At 43.5% G+C, this 19938-nt stretch overlaps 1 protein-coding gene across 1 annotated transcript in view; it reads right to left on the minus strand.

Moving 5' to 3' along the window:
• C2CD2 (C2 calcium-dependent domain containing 2) overlaps positions 1-19938 on the minus strand; it is a 42706-nt gene that overhangs the window by 19707 nt on the left and 3061 nt on the right. The window contains exons 3-7 of the mRNA XM_009328044.1: positions 10525-10644; positions 10003-10104; positions 5981-6103; positions 5558-5678; positions 2366-2474 (exon numbers count right to left, since the gene is read on the minus strand). Coding sequence (XP_009326319.1) covers positions 2366-2474; positions 5558-5678; positions 5981-6103; positions 10003-10104; positions 10525-10644 — 575 coding nt within the window. The remainder of the gene's footprint in view (positions 1-2365; positions 2475-5557; positions 5679-5980; positions 6104-10002; positions 10105-10524; positions 10645-19938) is intronic.

Below are 19938 nucleotides of genomic sequence, written 5' to 3' on the forward strand. Positions count from 1 at the left end.
CAATAGATACAAAACCTCTCCTCTAATTGAGACAGTGAAGCAAACTGGGTACCTACTGAGGAACCTTCCAGCAAAACTTGATTTTATAACCTTCTCAGCAGGTGTTCTGCCAAAAACCTTAAGGGCACATATGTACGTATTTTATTTTTATGCCTCCATTTCAGGACAGTGTGATCTCGGTTGCAGGCATCCCACCTCCATTAGATGCTCTGGGACATCATCTATGCAGCAGATTTTAAGCTTTTCCCTGCTACTCCCACCCCCTCCTGCACCTCCAAAACTTGAAAGGAAGCACCTTGATGGTACTATCGCTGCTCTTCCCATGAAGCTAAAGCAGAGCCTGACATGGTGGTCAGTACACTGGTCTTCAGATTGGTGGGTATTTTCGGTTTTGAAGAAAGAAAGGGGGGGGATGTGAACTTGAAAGAAGGTATGCAGCCAAATCCTGATCACTCATCTGTAAAAGTCCCCAAGCTTACCTCAGGCACTTCTGAAAAGCAGCCAACGCCATGGAAAACCCAGCATTACCCCTAGCATCAAGGCCAAATTCCAGTCAACTTAATCACATCCTGACTGCCCTCTCTCTGCACTTTCAGTTGGAAAGGGTATTATTCTGACAAATTTCCTGTCCGAAATCACTAGGAACATGTCTGCTCTGCAACACCGAGCATGGATGCTGTTCTACCTAAGGATGGCTGAAGTGATTCACAGACCTAGTGGCTGAAGCACTTTGAGATACTCTAGAACAGAAAGCTGCTACAGAAGTGCATTTTTCCCCCTTCTTATTGTGGAGAAGAAATCGCATCACGTTAATCCTTAAGTCTTGATGGCAACGCAGCACACTGTCACAGAAGAATGTTGTCTGATCTGTGGCTTTCCACAAAAACTGTAGGTCCTCATAACTAAAATCAGACTTCAAAAGTCGTTGGACTGTGCATGTCTGAAGGAAGAGAGTTTCCTGTCTGGTTTTCCACTTGACAGCAGGATGAGAAGCAGTTGCACACACGTCCATCAGACCACATAAAAAGGTGAGGCCTTTCAGTGTTATTCTAAAACATCAATTTTTCTTTGCTGACTATAGTGACTTCTAATCACCCCCATCCCCTACACACTCTCAGAGGGGGCTGGTGTTCTCCAAGTCCTGTACAACTTGTGATGACCAATCCTGGCACCTTCCTCCAAATCAAGCAGCCCCTGTCTCTTTTCCCTCAGCTCTCCTGTTTCTGCAGTGCACGCTCCCATAACATTCACAGGTGCAGTTCAGCAGACTGCGATGAGGAGGCAGGAAAAGATCTGTGCATTGCACACTCACTCCCCCTTCAAGTTGAGGACAAGCACGCAGAAGTGCACACCGCTCCTTGAGGAAGAGAGCACTCGGCATGGACAGGCACAGGTCTCAATACACGCTCAGCTCCTTGTAAGCTAAGCCTCTGCTTTGCAAGAGAAGGAACAGACACAGTGGATGCCAGGCTGTGATTAGACAGTGAAGAAAAACATCACACAAAACCAACTGAAATACTACTCTCCGAAATATATATTTTTAGAGAGAGAGAGAAATAGAACTGAGATGGGAGGCGAAAGCTACAGAAAGAACCAGAGAGACTCCACTGTGCATGAAGTGCCTCTCACATTAATAATCTGGCAGAAAAAAAAGAAAGCAGTATCTGCAGTATGTTGCATGGCAGCATCTCTACCCCATTCCCCTGGGAAGCTGCTTCTGCCTGCCTGCGCGTGTGTTTAAAGCCACTAGAGAAACATCCCTCTGACCCAGTCCGCCATCAGTGACTCCCCTTTCCTCAACTCGTACAATACAGAAGCTACCAGATATTTCTGCTCTGCTGCTATAAAGTGGAAATAAAAATAGCTTTAGAACTGCTCACTTTTGACCTTATTTACAGAAGCTGTGTGAATCACAGAATACCGTGCAGGCTGCCCAAAAGTCCTATTTTTGTTCTACAGAAAAAAAACTGGCTAGTTTTACACTCCCTTTTTAATCATAGCCACCATTGTTTTAGATGGTCAATTTTTTTGCACATTTACATTTCCCACTCAGGGGAGGGAAGGGAGAGACATCAGATTTCCTCAAATGCAGTTTTCAAAGTAAAGTAACTTCAAAACCTTGCTAACACTTTTTTTGGCACCGTATGAAAGAACAGGGTGATTTATTATGCCTGTTACTGCTGTCATTTACTAGAATCAGGTATCTACCAGGGAAGATCTAGAGACCTATTTGATCTCATATCCATGCAGAGTGTAATTAGATATCCTGAATTTCTGAGGCCACCCGACTGGACGTATTTCAAAATAGTTTAAGTCAAAAAAGATGCTTTACTATAAAAGTATTCTCATTAGGTAAGTTACTTACAAGATAAACTCTTCTGTCCAAAAGGGATTTGCAGCATTTTTGGCTACAGAGCTGGAAAACTTCTGCATAGGGTCATTCAACTGAACTATACACACAAGGTTTGTGCTGCCTGTCAGGGCAAGAAAAATCAATATCCAGTTATTAATATTCCATCCCCAGGAGGCACACTTACTCAAAAGAAAGCGAAGAACCCCCTTCCTTACATACTGTGCTTTTGAATAGAATATTGGAAAGAATTCCTCACCCAGCCGCAGAATAAATTCCTTCCCAGTTTGTATACCACCTACATTAATGGCGACGCTCAAGACTGGGTCACCATTGTCCTATGCACAGTTCTACAGAGCGTGAAACACGATGACCCGATTTAAATTCTGGCATGAAGCAAAAAAATGCAGGCATAAAAAGATCAAAAAGGACGGGGAGACAGAATGAACAGCAAGGAGATGGCGGTGTGGGTGCGAGGGGAGGAGTGAGTAAAGTTGTTTTCAGCTGCTTTAAAAAAAAACAGAAGTTTTCAATGTTCCTACTGGCCACAGTCACAGTGGTTTCTTTGGACATCAAAGCAAGCCGCTTCTGCTAGCAAGTGAATGATGACAGTAGTGTTAATTAACAATGGCTTTGTGGACTGCGGTTTGTAACAAGTCCATGGCATTTTAGAGTACTGGTGCAGAATTATCTCTACCTTGATCTTGGAATTTGATAGCGTGGCAAATTGGCATATTAGAGTAGTTACATTGCTGCTCCAAGGGGAAATAGTTTGCACAATGTGTTACTCTTAAAACAATTTCTTTTGTATGGCTTTCACAGCATCAGAAACCATTTCAGTCCCAGGGTTCTAAAATATCAAGGAAAGCGGCAAAAAGCTCAGTATGGACTGTGCGCAAAGCAAACAAAAGATATGCCGCCTCCAGTTCCCCAGCAGAATCTAGGTTTATATTTACTATCATCAACTCTCAGTAGTCCTCTGGTGGTGCATCGGAGCTGTGGATGAGCCCTATCTGAGGCACAGAAGCAGCGTGGGCCTGGCAAGGTTATTAGAGGAGGCAAAGCACTATGTACACGCAGCTTATTTGGGTTCCGAGCTAACCCCGGAGTAAGTAGTTTAGCTGCTTTCACAGCAGGCTGAGGCTGAGTTAACGAACCTGGGGCGGTTTTCTGTTAACCCAGCCATATGTCTCTGCAGCCTGCTCTTGCTGCCAGCAGAGCTCAGCAGCCCTGGACAGAAACACCTGTATAGCTCTGCTGGAAATTACACTGGAGCCACTGACCGACTGATACGGAACAGGGTATTTCCACATTTCTGCCTCACACACCCTGGTGTACACAACTAACAATTTTTTTCCTGAGCAGCAGAAATCAACTTTTGCCCCAGATGATACACTGTGCACCACAAAGTACTAAATCTAGGATAATCTTTGTTTACATACACAAACTAAGGAGATAAAAACGGGCACAGCCCATAAGCAGAGGCCAGTTCTGCTACTGGTTACTCAGCAGTTGAACTAACTTATCTACAGGAAAGCCACAAGCTCTTGGTAAACCATGTTAGCACCCATGGTTTATAGGATGATAATGATCAAGACAGACAAACCGCCCCTCCCCAACCCTCTATGTATCTATGCAGGTTAGCCTGCAATACTGCACACTCTTATTGAGTCTCAGAGTTGCAACAGGATAATTAATTATTGCTGCAAGACAAGGCCAGGAAAAGGGAAGGGAACAATAACTAAAAGGCAGCAAGCTATGTTCAGAAGCTAGCGTCTTCCCAGCTGTGCAGTACTTCCACTGGATTTCGAGTGTACCAGCTAAACCCCACTAAGAAGCTTTATTTCTCATACTCCGTTCCAAAGCATTTACACTCCCAGAGTTGCTAGGGAACGAGCAAAATTCCCTCCATCTCCTTTTAGAAGAGCAAATGGTGATTTTGCCTCTCAGTATCTGGGTTCCCGAAGTAGAGCACATTAATTGTCCCCTCTTCCTCGCATTTTCAGGGAGGGGGCAGAGAGGCTTCCCGTAAGATGAATCCTCTGTTGCATGCACTGTATGCACGTAAAGGTATCTCATCTCATGAGTTTTAAAGGCGGCCAAAAATCTGCTCTTTTGAAAAGCTTAGTTTGCACTACAAAATTGTAGCGTAATAACAAATTCTGAATGAGGTTTTCCTGCAATCTACAGTTTCCAGCACAGTTTTATTTATATAGGACATTTCGCTGTGAAAAGTTCCAGAACTGCTATAAAAATAGTTTGTTTTTAAAAAAGTCTGCAGAAAGTTACAGGGGAATCACTTCCAAACAGGATGAGCAAAGCAGCATTAGCAAATTAGCAAACCTATTACATCTAACTGAGAAAAGGAGTATAGCAAGTAGGATGTATTTATCCAAAACTAGTGCCTTGCCCAATTTAGCAGCCACAAGCTTCCATTAAAAAGACTGTGACGGAATTGTTAGTGACCATAAATAACAGAGCCTCAAATTTTTATTTCCACTGACAAAATCTGAAATATGCTTGCTCGTGCCTCAATCAGTGATGCAGGTGCACTTGAAGAAGTCTTAATACTTGCTAGATGGGCTTGGTGCTTCTTTCCAAAACCAACAGTGCAACTTCACTAGGCAGTGACCTCCTTTTTGGCTTCATTCTCCGCTTGCAAGAGGTACTTCCTCCCCTACCCGCAGAGGTACTTTATTAGGGGGAAAAAATCCCCTACGACAGAACACCACTTTTGAGGAGAGTTTACATAGAGAAGTGCTTTAGATAAATCAGCAAATTGCTCAAAAGTAAAGAAAAGCAGCTGTAAAAATAAGGTAATACTGAACCAAACCAGTGTCACTGCTAGCAGTTAATGGAGAGTTGGATTGAGCTCCTCATCTTGGGTACACTCAAAGTGATAACTTTTAGAAATTAAAACTAAAACCCAGAAAATAATCAACCAACTTTATAAATATGCTCATTTCAATTTGTTTTCAACAATGATGGATTTGTGTACGAGAAGATCAAGATGTTTAAATACTTAAATAAACCAAAACATACACAGTTTTCTACAAGCATGACTAAGTCTGTTTCTCAGAGTACAGCAATTTCTTACATCTTCTTTTGAGAGAAGGTTGTAACCCAGAACTTCCAAATGATTTCAGCCGAAAGGAAAAAAATCCCAACCCTGTCTGAAAATGAGCAGCATCGCATGGGCTACGTTACCTGCAGCACTGTGATCAGTTAGGTTTACTGCGATGTTCTTTACCAGCAGTTTGAGTTCATGAGCCCTTGGAGGTTTAGGCGGACTAGTGCCCTGAGGGAGAAGGCTTATGTTCTGTACATTCTGTGAAAAGCAAGCAGAACAAGAGGGGTTGCACACATGCAAATACAAAATACCTTTAACTTCTGTCACATCAACATAGGGAAGCAGACATGCAACAGGGTATAACATCAACAGGTAGCCACACGGGAGTTATGATCACAAAGCCTTCACTGCCAAAGGCTATGTTGTTTTAAAGAATGCGTTCCAGCTGTTTCTGATCACCGAACGGTGTTAAACTTTCTCATTTGTGAGTCATGAATGTATAATAAAAACACTAAGCAGAAGGACACTTCTCAAAAGATTTAGGTAGGAATAAGACTTACCTGAACCTCCTTTATATCTGTAGGCCTCGTACTCAACACTACAGATGGAGAAACTGAGCTAAAGAGGTTCTTCAAAACATCTCTGAGCGTTTCAGATATTGCACATGTCCCTGCTGTCTGTCCCTAAGAGGAAACAAACAATCATGCTTCTCAAAACGCAGAAGAAAGAAGTTAAAGCAAAAATTAATTTGGTATATCTAAACCACCAAAGCTATTGAACATTAACTTTGACAGAGAGAGACATGGTTTCTGTTGCCAACAACAAAATGTAACAAGAGATCATGCAAATAATTGCTTAAATTTCTATATTATGCATTAAAGGAAAACTAGAAATAGACACTGAAAAAGTCACATGCTGTTCTGAGAGTTAGGAAGGCACAGCTATTAGCCACAAAAACAGAAGTTTCATTAACAGTTTATATCTTATGATGGTGTTTTAAAGTTTTTTTACTGCTTTGCACCCCATTGAGAGCACAGATCAGGTTATCAGATAAGCAGATTGGCACTGTTCCACTGATTCAATGGGAGTTACGCTGGCTTGCAACAGCTGAGAAGCAGCTAATCCTGTGCTGCACTGAAAAAAATATTATAGTATCTCTTGGAGGTCTTCAACCTTGCTGAAAAGTGCACTGTAAGGACAGACAGTCATGCTGCTCTGGGGGACTGACTCGTACATTTGTCCATTCAAAAATCTCATGGCAATCTGCACTTAGCACCACTATCTCTGAGGGATCAGAACAGACCACAGATTTTGCTTACACATGTAGCTTCACACAATTAATTGTAAGGTGTATGAAGACGGTGAACCGCCCCTGCCCTCTCTGTTCTCCTGGAGAAGCCTGCTTCCCACGTCACACTCCTCAGAAAGTCTCTTCTGCTCAGTTGCCTACAGGGAGTGGATTTTTAAATTAAGCTATCACAGAAAGGGCAGTCTGATACCCAACTGCTCTGAAGGTAGCACAGGAGAAATCTCAGTGAGGTTTCTTTTCTAAAGAAAAGATTGAAGTAGGAGACAAAGATCTGACCTAAACAACAGAGGACTCATCCATCCTTTCTCACCTGATACCACACCTGAGAGACTTTAATATTACAGAACAAGACTTTAAAAGAAAGGGAACTGATTTACAGATGCAGATACAGAATAGCTGGAGAATGCAATAATCACACAAAGCAGAAAAAAGGTACCCTTCTGCATGCTGCTGGCTGACGGGAGCATGCCTACAACTGGAGTGCCATGGCCAACAAACAAGGCCCTGCTGCAAAGACAAGGTGCACTGATGACAAGGACACCCAATTTGCACCAACATGGAGATCAAGTGGGGGACTGAAGGCCTAATCCTGGTAGATTGCTTTGATAACACTGTGGCTGCGCACCACCAGCTTTCAGCGCTACCTGACCCACGCTGGTGCAGCCACGCAGCCCAGCGAAGCCGCGAGGCAGTAACAGCTCAAGCCTCAAACAACCGCATCTCTGCGAATGGGGCAGAGCACAGGCTTTGCTCTGCCACCCTGGACACCCTGCACCATGCTCCTCTGTTACAGAGAGCTCTTGGCAGGAGAGGCGATCTGTCGTTTCAAAAGCCTCGGTCCTTTCTTAGGTGTAGGAGAATGATCGTGCAATGACTTCTGCGCTCCTGAAGGTATGCTTGCAGCTTGCACAACAGGTCAAACAGATTTGGAGTAACAGCCCTTTCCCAATTACCCAAGTGTTACAGAAACATTTAGGGTGTTTCGAAAAAAATCCCAGGAATGTTGTGTACAGAAATCCTGTTTCACCGCCTTCTTACCTAACTGCCCTTTGATGACAGGTCGCTACGGTTCAAAATGCACAACAGCATCGACCAGTCCCACAGAAACTCTGCTTTGTTCACACCGTGCTCCCTCAAACAACTGCCAAGGAAAGAGGCAGTGGCACATTTTTGCAACTTGCAGATAGTACTCTTCTACTTTAAAAAAAAATTAAAGTAAATTAGGCTGTCTAAAGCCTCAGTTTCAGTAATTTCATTACTTACGTTATTTAAATAAGCAGACAAATTGTGGTTAGTTTTCACTGTTTTGGAGGTAATTGCCTCCCCTGCCCTTACCCAACCACTGTTTGATGAAGAACACCGTCAAATTGTAAAATCCCAGCTGCCCCTCGTTTTGCCATGAACCTAATCTGACATTTGTTATTTAATGGTAACAACAGCCCACAATAGTCATTGGACTTCTACTCATAGGTATTTTCTGATGTTTCCACAGTTATTTGGAAAGTGGTTTGGTTGAGGAGCCTCCTGTCAGCCCAACCTCATTTTTAGCCATCCTTACTTGGGAAGTAATGCTCCATCATGACACCCTCCACAAGGCGAGGCATAATGGCTTAACTGCCAACCAAAAAGGCTTAAGACAACACGTTTTACTGGGGGTTTGACATGGGCTAGGGGCGTACAGCCAGCTACCGTGGCCAGCTTGGGGCACACCACCACATGAAGTCACAGTAGCACAACCACATGCAAACCCAAGCCCTGCCAGTCAGCCAGGTTGCCAAACACAACTCAGGTTCACCCAACTATTATAAACAGAAAATAGGTTATTATATCCACCTTGTCTGACTGATGACAAAACCACTGTGTAGATAATCACAAGCACTTAAAGGTATTTATTTGTACATACAATATTGCTTCCAAAAGAGGAAAAAAACAAGACACAAAAGCTGACATTTAAGTTTAGGAGCTGAAGCAATTTCCGAGGTGTAGGTTGCTCACAGCTTTTAGCTCTTTGTTTATTGCCTCCCCTCTTCCCTAAGTGCTAATAGAAACTTCAAAGTGAAAATAAAGCCCTTAGCTATTAAGAACTTAACAGGCTCATTTCAAAAATGCAGGCAAAACACAGCAAGTTACAACTCCTTTGCAACTCTGGACTCAGGCATCTCTCAAAAAGCAGGTTGTGAAGTCCAGTGACTGTACCAGAGTCATCTGCATTTGCCAGTAAGTACTTAATGACTGTTCAATATGTGGATAATCCGCATGCCACCCCAACACGTGAAGGTCCTTTACGCTGCTGTGCACGCACAGTAAAATCTACATTAAAACACATTTCAAAAGACTTGTCTGTCTTTAGTTATGAGTTTCACATTTTTGTGTACAAAAACTGTGGCAATAAATTATTATGATTCTAGGTCACTCAGTACAGGTCTTTAGAAGCAGCTCTAGTATACAACAAACCTATTTTTTAACGAGGCCTTCAGTCAGAAAACCAACTTCACAAAACACAAGCAAGTGTTCGCCCACTGTTGTAAGAAAGGCTTAAGTCACCACGTTTGTGCCAAGAAAAATATAATTGTGAAGTGTCAAAGGCAGAAGAAAGCCTCAGCCATGAAGAAACTCTTTCAGTGGATGTCCCAATAAAAAAACCCCAATGAATCAGTGTTTATACACTCAGATAAGGTGCAATTTCAAAAGCATCAAGATATTTTTAGATGATCCATCATTTCCTTAAATAATTGTATTTTTTTCAGAGCTGTTTCTGAACTATTGTTGCCAGATTTCAAAATTTATTTAAGGAAGGGGCAACTTTGTAATTACTTTGATGGGAATATCATTACAATTGGGGTTTTTTGTTATTTTAGAAGTGCTCTGAGAGAAGGTATTTAGGAACAGACATTTTTCACACCTTTGAATTTGGATGAAAAATGTTTGCCAAGTCATTTGTCTGTCAAGTACAAACTTGATTTATCTTAATGCTTCGGTAATCTTGAGAAATGCTCCTAGATTTCAGAGATGTAGGGTTTTGATGGATGAGCCACAGCAGATGTCACTTAAGCAGTTCAAGACAGCACTGCTGACAGGTAACTGCTCCACACTTCCACCGAAGGCAGCCAGCAGAAAGGAACGGGCATTTTTGTTTCAGCTCTTCCAGCCCCACCAGATACCTTAGCTCTAGACACTTCTACTGCTAACCTAAAGCATTACACTGGGTTTTACACCGAAGGGATGGAGACCCATCTTCTCTACCATTACAACAAATAAAACTTACTGACTGACCTCCTGTACTGTTTGCTGGATTTCAAAGTTGGTTTCATCGGCGTTAACAAGGAACCACTCAACTTTGACATCTTCTCCTTTGTCTTTCACATAGAGCTGAAGCTGTGGATAGGAAAGCAGTTACTGGAGAGTGTTCTGGTGTCTTGTAAAGAAATTGTAGGTCAAGCTCCACACTAAGGCTCGCCAAAAGAAGAATGATACCAGTTTCTGAGTAAGTAAATTCAAAGTGACAGTCTAAGAAGGCAGAAGTTACTTAAGCTTCGAGAGTGCATGCCAGTCAAAAAAGAGTATTGTTCTATACATCCGAGTAGTCTACCCAACGTGTTATTTATCCACAGTCTCCTAAACAGGTGGCTTAATTTATGAATTTATCACTTGCCCCAGACGGAAACTGTAATATTATCAAATGTTTTACTGGAATTAACGTGAGTTTGTATGCATTTTGCAAACAGGAGGTTCAGCTCAGCTGCGGGATGAGAGGTAACAAAAGGAAAAAGAGAGAGAAAACACTTAACACTTTACCTGCAAGTGAAGTGGAGACAACTTCACGCTGTACGACTGACCTTCTCCAGCCACGGGCGAAGTATGTGAGACAGTGACAACAAATTTAACGGAATCCCCCACAACATTACAAGAAACCACCTAAAGAAATGAAAGGGGGTGGCGGGGAGACAAAGGAAGGGAAAAACAAATTAGTCTTCAGAAGAAGGTTTGGTGAAGGCAAGAAAGGAACTAAGAAAAGGAAGGACTTTAAGCTACCAAAATTATGCTAAATTCCGTAGGTGGGAGATTTCTAAGCAATTTCATTAACATCCCTACCGCCTTCTGTACATTCACTTCTAAAAACCATAGTTCAAGTGTTCGCTTCTGGACATAGAATTTAGTACCTGGAAATTCTGGTATTTTCCAAGATTTCTTTTGTATTGTTATCCAATACAAAAGTAACTCCTCACCTGACAAAGACTCCTTTGTGTTTCACATATCTATATACAAAAAGCTCAAAGATCATAATTTTGCATGAAGGAGACAAAAAAGTTTGTTCTTCTTCCTCTTCTGCTCTGAACTAAGTAGCCTACCATAGGGCAGCTGGTTTTACCAAACAGTATTTGGTGTAGTGGTATCCTACAAACGTGAAACTTTGGCATAACCCTGCTACTGCAGAAGAGGATTTTATCTGAGTAATTCCAGTTCCCAGTGGGGTGGGAAGGGGCAGGAGCCTTTAAAAGTTTATTCAAGTCTTTGACCAAACCAAGAAAGGCCCTGAAATTTGGTGACAAAGCTAAATGTCTGGGAAAAGTTTGTATGCCACTTGACTGCATTAGACTTCATTGAGTACACTCCCTCACTTTTATGAGCAGTAATTTAACTTGTTATCACACTGAATTTACAAACACTGAATGTTTTTTCCTCCCTCTCCTCTGCAAACTGACTGAGGTGCTGGAGCTGCCATGCAAAATTCCCAGAGCGTGCAGAAAGTGCCTGGCGGCACAGGAAAACCCGAGGGACAGAAGTCAGAAATCACTCATTATGCCAGAGAGAGAAGCCCACTTTGCAAACAGCTCTGCTGATTAAAGACAGCTGCTTGTCACTGTCCCTCTGTGGTTACTGTTCCCACAGCTCCACTGCTGGAAAGGAGAGCTGAGCCCTCCTTAGATCGACTCAGGCAAAGTTAACCAGGTTAATGCAATGCACAGACAAATAATTTGCTGCAAGATTTGTTTGACGGAAACTCTGCATGTATGCTATTAAATTATGTTTGCGCATTTATTGCTTCACTTATGGGCACTGGATTGAAGCTGAAGGCTTTAAAATTAATCATGTACCTTCTGGAAGACCCTTATCAGTCTCTCCTTAAATATATTTCATCTCCCTGGGCTCTATAGCATACATTTTAAGAAGCACCAGAGCATTATCAAGGGCTTCGGAGCACATCCATTAAGATAGAGACTTAATTACAAAGGAGTAGGGGGAGGGGGTGGACTTGACAAATAAAAATCCCAACCACACCCACAAGCAACAAGATTTGCCTTTTCAGGTTTGTCTTCTGCAAATTATAGTTTAGAAGTGAACAAATCAGTTTCCCTCACCTCTCCCCTTCCCTAAAGTCTAAACCCCTTCAGGAGTGATTTCTGACCCGTAATCCCATATAATCAACATGAACAGCCACTATTATGATAAACCATAAAGGATTTTAAAGCATTTTTAATAGCTAACAAGACTGAAGAGCCTAACTGCTTATTTTACTTGTAGTTGAGTTGAAACACAGAAACAGAGTCACTCCTTTCATTCACAAGGATGGATTGGCATGGTCGCTCTTTAAAGACTTCAAAAATGAATAGGTTCTTCCCTCTTTTTCGAGGGCAGAGGGAAAAGGGCAGGTCTGATGCAAAAGCTGCTGACACTTGCATGTCCTAAATGCAGGGCTTTATCATCCATGCACATTTCACCCACACATGCATAGGAATTTCAGTGCATTCAAACAGGTTGGACTTGCTGCACGTGTGATGCGGAGCCATTCATCTGGAATTTCTGAATGTCTAAGAGCCAAGGTTGCCAGGTACGGGGTTGATTACTGCTTTAAAAAAAAAAAAAGTGGCACAGGAGCTGGCAGATGACCTCATGTGCCACTTTTTTCTTAACCATGTTTACTTCTAAGTAAAGGATGGAAACAGATACTGCAGGTGGTGGAACTTTCACTCTTCTTTCCACACCTTGTCAAGTTACTGTTTTAAAAAAAAAAAAAGTGTGGCAGGAGAGCTGGCAGATGACCTCATGTGCCACTTTTTTCTTAACCATGTTTACTTCTAAGTAAAGGATGGAAACAGATACTGCAGGTGGTGGAACTTTCACTCTTCTTTCCACACCTTGTCAAGAGATGCTAAATCCACTTTTTTTATATTTGTAACTTTAATTTAGGAGTTTAGTCTCCTTGATTAATTTATTTTCTGCCAAAGACATCTACCAAGTCCTACTCCCCTTTTCCCCTCACTTTTAATAAAATAACTGTGGTCTTCGGGTACAGAGGTCTGTTAGTTTTTAATCCATTCAGAAAATGGAGTGGTTCCACGTTTGTTAATGGAAAATAATATGTCTTTATATCAGGTGAATCCCTTTGTTCTGGGAGCAGGATGGATTAGAGAGTCAGAATACTGAAAGAAGTAGAATTCTGGGATAGAATTTGAAGAGAAAGCCATTCTGTTTTCATCTAAGATGCTGCCATAAGTGGTGAGAAGTTGATTATAGACACCGCAACTGCCGCTTCCCTTTTTAAGTGACATTCCTTTAGAAGTGTAGCGGATGATTTTGATAGACCAGAGCAGAAATATGTAGGCCATTTTCCCCAGAACAGTCACATGAAGAAAAATACTGAAGCTTCCTGTGCAACGCTCCTCTTCCTCCATGCCCCCATCCAACCTGCTTCCTCAAATTCATTTTCTCTGCACAGATGAAGAGCAGGAGAAGGGAGGGTCAGGCAAAGCACCCCTTTCTGGTCAACAGGGGAGAGAAAGAGGAAGGATAGATGTTCACAAGAAAACAGTAGCACCTGGACTGATGGGAAGGGAGTTGCTCTGCAACTTCATTTATCTTCATCTCTCTCTCCCACCCCTCCTTACCAGGGACATCCCCAGTCATCAACACTTTGTGGTTTAGAGTCTAGAAAACCTGACATTTTTATAACAAACTGCTCTTTAAAAATTAAGCCCTTGCACCACTGCACAGCAGCTGTGGCTGGCTAATTCTGGACTCCCAGAGAGGTCACACTCCAAATCTCTTTTGTTATCTTACATCTGGACAAGCAAGACCACCTAAATTATCAGAAATAGGGTGAGGTGAAGTAGCAGCACAAAGAAACCAAGACTCTTCTACCAGCAGGACCAAGGTATTTTCTCCCTCCAGTACCTCTGTAGCTCTAGCCTCCCCCAGCACAAACACCCCGTCACCAGCCAAGGTCTCTCCATGCACTTTGGGGGTTTCCCGTGGAAGGGGTTCCCAGTCCTTCCTCAGGTGCCTTCGCCGGCAAGGCTGTGCCCCCACTCCTCCTCAGCCCTCTGACAGCCCTCCCCACACTCAGCTGACTCCTGGCGCTTGATCACCCCCATGCCTGGGTTATTTTTCCTATCTCCTCAACACCCTCCAGCCCTGCTCCTCACCTGCCTCCATCCCTGACCGCACTAGCCCACGATGTGGGTGAGCTGCCGTGGCAAAATGCCCCGACCCGGCTGGGCTCTGTTCCCTGTCCGCCTGACAGTGGCACCCAACTCCAATGAGCTGCAGATTCTGTAACACATCTTGCTTATACCTATCTAAAATTGTTAGTACTATTATCCCCCCAAAAAATTCTCTTTCAGATAAACAACTGCAAGAACGAAGGAGACTGAAAAAGCACTACAGTTGGAATAAGACAAATCTTTTTCTGAGAAACTCAGGTGTCCGAACTTGTGTACCCACAGCTATTAAAGCCCTTCCCCCTGCTTTGCCCTCCCCCTCTATATCTTGACTTTTTCCCTTTGCGGTTCTTCTGGACAGAGCTGCAAAATTTCAGTTTCTTTCCTTCCTGAAGCAGCAGCAGAAGATGCTTCATCTCAAGGAGAACCGGAGCGCCTCTGCTCCTCACACGTGGTGTCCTCTCACCTTGAGAAGTTTCAGTTTTGGCACCGGCACCACAGCAATTTGTGTTACACATGGCCTTTTCATTACTCCTCCGGGACAGTTGTCCTCCCTCCCCTCTCCACATGAGGCAGCAGGTCCTCTCCCATGGCCAAGCAGAGGGTGAAGGGCTGTGACTTCAGGGGGAAGTTCTGACAGCCCTGCCGGGGAAGGTATTCTTCACCTTCCCCAGGCCCCGACTGCATCACGTGCACGCGTAAAACTCTCAGCGTTACAGGCCTCGATTGCTTTTTCTCTGGAAGGAAATCAGTTTTACAGCACTTGATATTTATTTCCAGAAATAGCAGGTTACTCAAGGTTACTCAGTAGTGAGCAAGCAATAAAAACCTTTAACAGTTTGCACAAGAAAATGAGTATATACCATGAGGCAACCACGCAGTGAAAGCTGCCTTGATCTCAGCTGTAGGGACCAGTACACCATTAGATTCAGGACACCCACAATTTCCCATGTTTGTTTTGGAGTACTACTCTGAGAAGGAGAAGGTTCTTTTTTTGGCATGGAAAACTTATCTTGTCAATGGCCACACAGTTTGTGTGCTCAGCTTAAAACCTCACCATAAAAAAATTTTCCAGTCAGAAACTTCTGCCTTTTGATAGTCGTAACACTTGGCTGTTTAGAAGAAGAATTACATGATCTTCCTTGGTTACCAGAGCCTATGCATTAACTTCTTGAGGGGGTTTCTGTAGCTTCTTCACCATTTCCTCTTTACACAAGCAGTTTACCAAGTGACACAGACAAACTGAAGAAGAGAAGACTAATGCAACATCTAACCTAAGCACAGCTAGGGACGGATTTTTAGAAGCCAGTATCAAAGTGAATTTGCCTGCAAATATAATGAGACAACCCCGGAACAGTTTTCCGAAACGATGATAAACACCAGAGTGAAGGCAGGGTGAGTGACGGAATGAGTGCAGGAGAGAGAGAGTTACCACGTCAGCAAGAGAAACAAAGCAGAAACTGATAAAACGTGAATTTATCCACTCCTTTGAGACCGACACACGTACAAATTCAAAAAGTGGAAAAAAGGAGAGCGGGGATAAAACAAGCAAGCAGGGAGTACAAGGAGACAGGACAGGAAGACTTTTCAACCCGCCTATCAAGTGAATATCAAATGGCGCGAGGACAGGAAGCAGTACTTATATTTAAGAAGGGAGAAAATAAATACCAGAAATAGACTTTCTAGTTTGGCCTCACCAACACACAAGTCTTTACAAACCAAGTGAGAGACAGCACAGCTGAAGACATGGAGACCAACAGAAGACTATAAAACGCAGGAGAGGTTTGCCAGTTTGCGCTACAGTAGCTCGGAAAGAGATTCAGTTGCGGAGACACAGGCACATCGTGCCGTTGGGGTGCCAAGGCATCCCTGGCCCCTGTGCTGAGCTGGCAGATGTGGCACAAGCCTATACGAGGCCTACACACATTTGCAGTAGCGGCTGGAAGACAGGCAGGCGTCCTGACAGTGCCAAAACCAGTATTATCTCCACTGAAGCAAACAAATCCCCACCCTGATGTCTTCCTTCAACAAGACACTCAGTTCTTAAGTAGGTTAGATCTATTATTTTGTCTGGCCTATTTTAGTAGGGTCACCCCACTGGTAATTAACCGTGTACTCCATCATTCCCATGTTAAGGTAAACGGGGACATGTCTGAAAGGGAGAGGACAGTACAGTGAGCAGGGAGGTGAAAGCTGGAAGCAAGTTACAACAGAGCCTGTCAGGCACTGACCCTATTGCATAGTTAACGTCCAAAATTCCTCAGGAGAAACCTGAAAGAAAGTGTGATGCTGAGGAAAGCAAGCTGGGAAGCAGCAATATAAAGGAAGATCAGGACATCACACAGAAAAGCTGAAAAACCTTGAAGACTAGAAGGGAAATGCAGTTAAAAATACAGAGTGTGCATGTATGAGAATTAACAAATACTACTCCTACAAAGGGCAGCTTATCACTGGGAGAACACCAAAGGAAGAGAGAACTGGATGCATCAAGTCAGTCACAGTGTGAAGCAGCCATGAGAAAGGCAGATTGGAAGCCTAAAATGCATCAAGAAAGTACTTTCAGAGACGCAAAGCAGTAATCTCCTTGCATGCTAAGACCTCACCTGTAGTGCTGTGTGTCACTTCACCCATCAAGTTCAAGAAAATGGATTTAACTGGAGCTGCTGCAGAGAATGAGTGCACAGGAGTGACTTACGAGGCAGGACAACATCACGAGAGGAGACTTAAGTAACAACTTATTTAGCCAAGGTAAACAAAGGCCGGAAGGAAATATAATTCCTTCACGATATATTTATTGACAGCAAGCACCATGGAAGAAAAGTAAATACATTAAGGATAATGGCCTCAAGTTGTGCCAGGGGAGGTTTAGATTGGACACGAGGAAAAATTTCTTTACTGAAAGAGTGGTTAAACATTGGAACAGGCTGCCCAGGGAAGTGGTTGAGTCCCCATCCCTGGAGGTATTTAAAAGACGTGTAGATGTGGCGCTTAGGGACATGGTTTAGTGGGCATGGTGGTGTTGGGTTGACGGTTGGACTCGATGATCTTAGAGGTCTTTTCCAACCTTAATGATTCTATGATTCTATAAAGGATTATATTAATACAGAAACTAAAAAAAAAAAGCAAAAAAGCTGCATGGGCCATGATTCCACTTAGGCTTGTAAAAAAACCCCAGTCATTAAAGCAGCAAAGCTCTGGGACAGCTTTTCAAGCAAAACAGGGAGTTAAAAGACAATACGAACTGCACATGATGGTCAGGGCAGCTCACCCCACCAAAAATAATCAGAAATAAACACATGTATGTAACTAGGAATGATTCCCGGTTAGTACTGTAGCGGTGATGATGAGAAACCAGTCTTTCCTGGGGCAGAAAACAGCCTTTGCTACACAATGTCTCTACCTGCTTCAAAGCAAGTGGAACTGGAAGCCCCAACGCCCCAGCGCGGCACGAATGCAGGCTGCCAGCTCGTAGCAGGGTGGCTGCAAATGAAGCGATACCAAGATGAAGCTACGACAGGTGTGTGGGAGAGTAAGACCTTTTTGGGCATGCTGCACAGCTCATGGGAAAACAGGACCTCTCACAAGCCTGCAAAACAGTCCTCCTTTCTCTTCACTATTTCCCCCAGCAAGATTCATCACACAAAAATTAACATGAAGCTTTCGTATTTGCTGTTGCCTGCTGTGATCCCAGTCATTCCCTGTATAGCAACTTATTATCACTCATTAAAGGAATGGCACTCTGAGGGCATTTTATTTCTATTTAAGCACGAAGCAGGAAAAGAAGGGAGATTTCTGTTTTAGTCTGCTCCGTCTAAACCCTCTGTGCCAAGTCCCCATCAAAAGAATCATCTTTTTTGTTGCCTTTTTTGTTGTTGTTGTTGTGAAGTTCAAAGCCTCTGGAAATAGACTGCAGTAATGGAAAGGCTGGCAGAACTAGCTAAGAATATTGCTAATGTTTACTTTATTAAGACAAAACAACCAACACCACACAATGGAAACAGGCCACTTCATTCTATATATTTAGGCTCTGGTCCGAAACTGGAGTGAAGGCAACATATAAATAGAAGCATTGTCAAGAAGTAGTGTGGTGTAACCTTCAGCCACAGAGCAGCTCTGTCCCTATCACAACAGCTTTGGCCAAGCTCACAACCAGCAGCTTCCCCACCCGTGTCGGCAGCACTGTACTGTGGAGCATATACCAGTTTTACAACTTTCAGCTTCTTCAAGGCAAGGCCAGTATGTATATACCTACGGACTGCACGTGTCAGCATGTGTCCTGGTCATAAACAGAGCTGTCAGCAGTAATATAATAATTACAGTCTGACTGTCAAACCCATATTGTTTCGGAGCAAGACTGCATGCGAGCCTTCCCAGGCAGGAGGCTCGCTCCCAGCACCAGGAATGCTCATCACCTGGCTGTGCTTCATGGCCCAGCATTCAAGAGGACAGAGGACCACCCACCACAAAAGACATACCGCAGGGCTCTATCAGCATACAGCTGCATTAAGGTGTTACACATCCCATGTTTACTGCTATTTTGATCTCTCACCCTCAATCCTCCACTTCCTTTGATGACCACAACCTCTCTGATGCAAGGTCAAATACATATTTAAACCGACATGCAATAAATCAAGACCTGGCCACTGAACCAAGGCACCTATATGCTCTTGCCATACAGATCACAAGTAAAGCAGCATGTTGAACCAGTTGCAGGAAAACAGTCTTGTGCCAGCTGATGCCTCAGGCAAGTGCAGAGCTCTGCAGGGTGCTACAACATCGATAAACATGTAGCATATGGTCACAAACTACATTCAGAGCCAGTCACACCAGTAGTGAGTTACAAACACGTATCAGAAGTTTGAGTCTGGACAAGCCACAGAGAGGTATTTCAATTTCATATGCAGAGATTAAGAGCGGGGCGGGGAAGAAAACACCACAAAAAACCCCCTTTGGACCCTTGTTATTACCTGAGGAATACGTAAGAGAGACAATTACTGTATGAGAGAACTCCTGAGGTGTTTAGAGAAAGGTATTCATTTAAGGAAGGAGGGAAAGTAGCTACCAGAGTGCCATTCTAAGGTTATGATACACTGAAATCCAAATAAATATTCAGGTCGTACCTTAACTGAAGGAGTAAGAATAATTCAGAGAAGTTTTTCCAGCAGCTGTGCACAAGATTATGGAAATGGGTTTTGGGACAGTTGAGAACAACCCAGTTTACATAAGCAAACCTGTTTTAATCCAATGCATTTTAAAGTGTGTTTATATTGGTTTAAGCTGCTGTGAAACCACATTAGATTGCTGGCTGCAGTATAACAGCTCGATTAACATATTGAAATGGCTCAACCCAAGGTCAGACAAGGACCAGAGACTGCACAAGGGAGGGTGCCGGATCACAAAGCCACAGGTAGAGGAGAGCAAGAGAACAGCCCTACAGCAGCCAGCAGTTCCCCGGGCTTAGGCTGTCGTGGAGCCAGCACTTGCCACCTTCTGCTGCCCAAGCTTAACCACAGCAGCTTAAGGTGCCCACGGGGCACTGCGGGCGCTAACTTACCTCGCTGCTACGGCAGTCAGAATCTACAGTTAAACAACACAGAAGTTAACTGATGACTGCAGCAGAGATGTTCCCAGTAGTACAACATGGCTTCAGGGAAATCTAGGACTGCAGCGTTGTGCCTTGGTTCTGGCACACAGGCAAGACGAAAGTGGGTTTTAGCCTTGAGACGCTGCTCTCATCGTGGTCCAGCCATGGGCACAGTACTCTGAGCAC

The sequence above is a fragment of the Pygoscelis adeliae genome, unplaced genomic scaffold (assembly GCF_000699105.1).
Source record: "Pygoscelis adeliae isolate BGI_AS28 unplaced genomic scaffold, ASM69910v1 Scaffold154, whole genome shotgun sequence".
Taxonomy (NCBI): Eukaryota; Metazoa; Chordata; class Aves; order Sphenisciformes; family Spheniscidae; genus Pygoscelis; species Pygoscelis adeliae.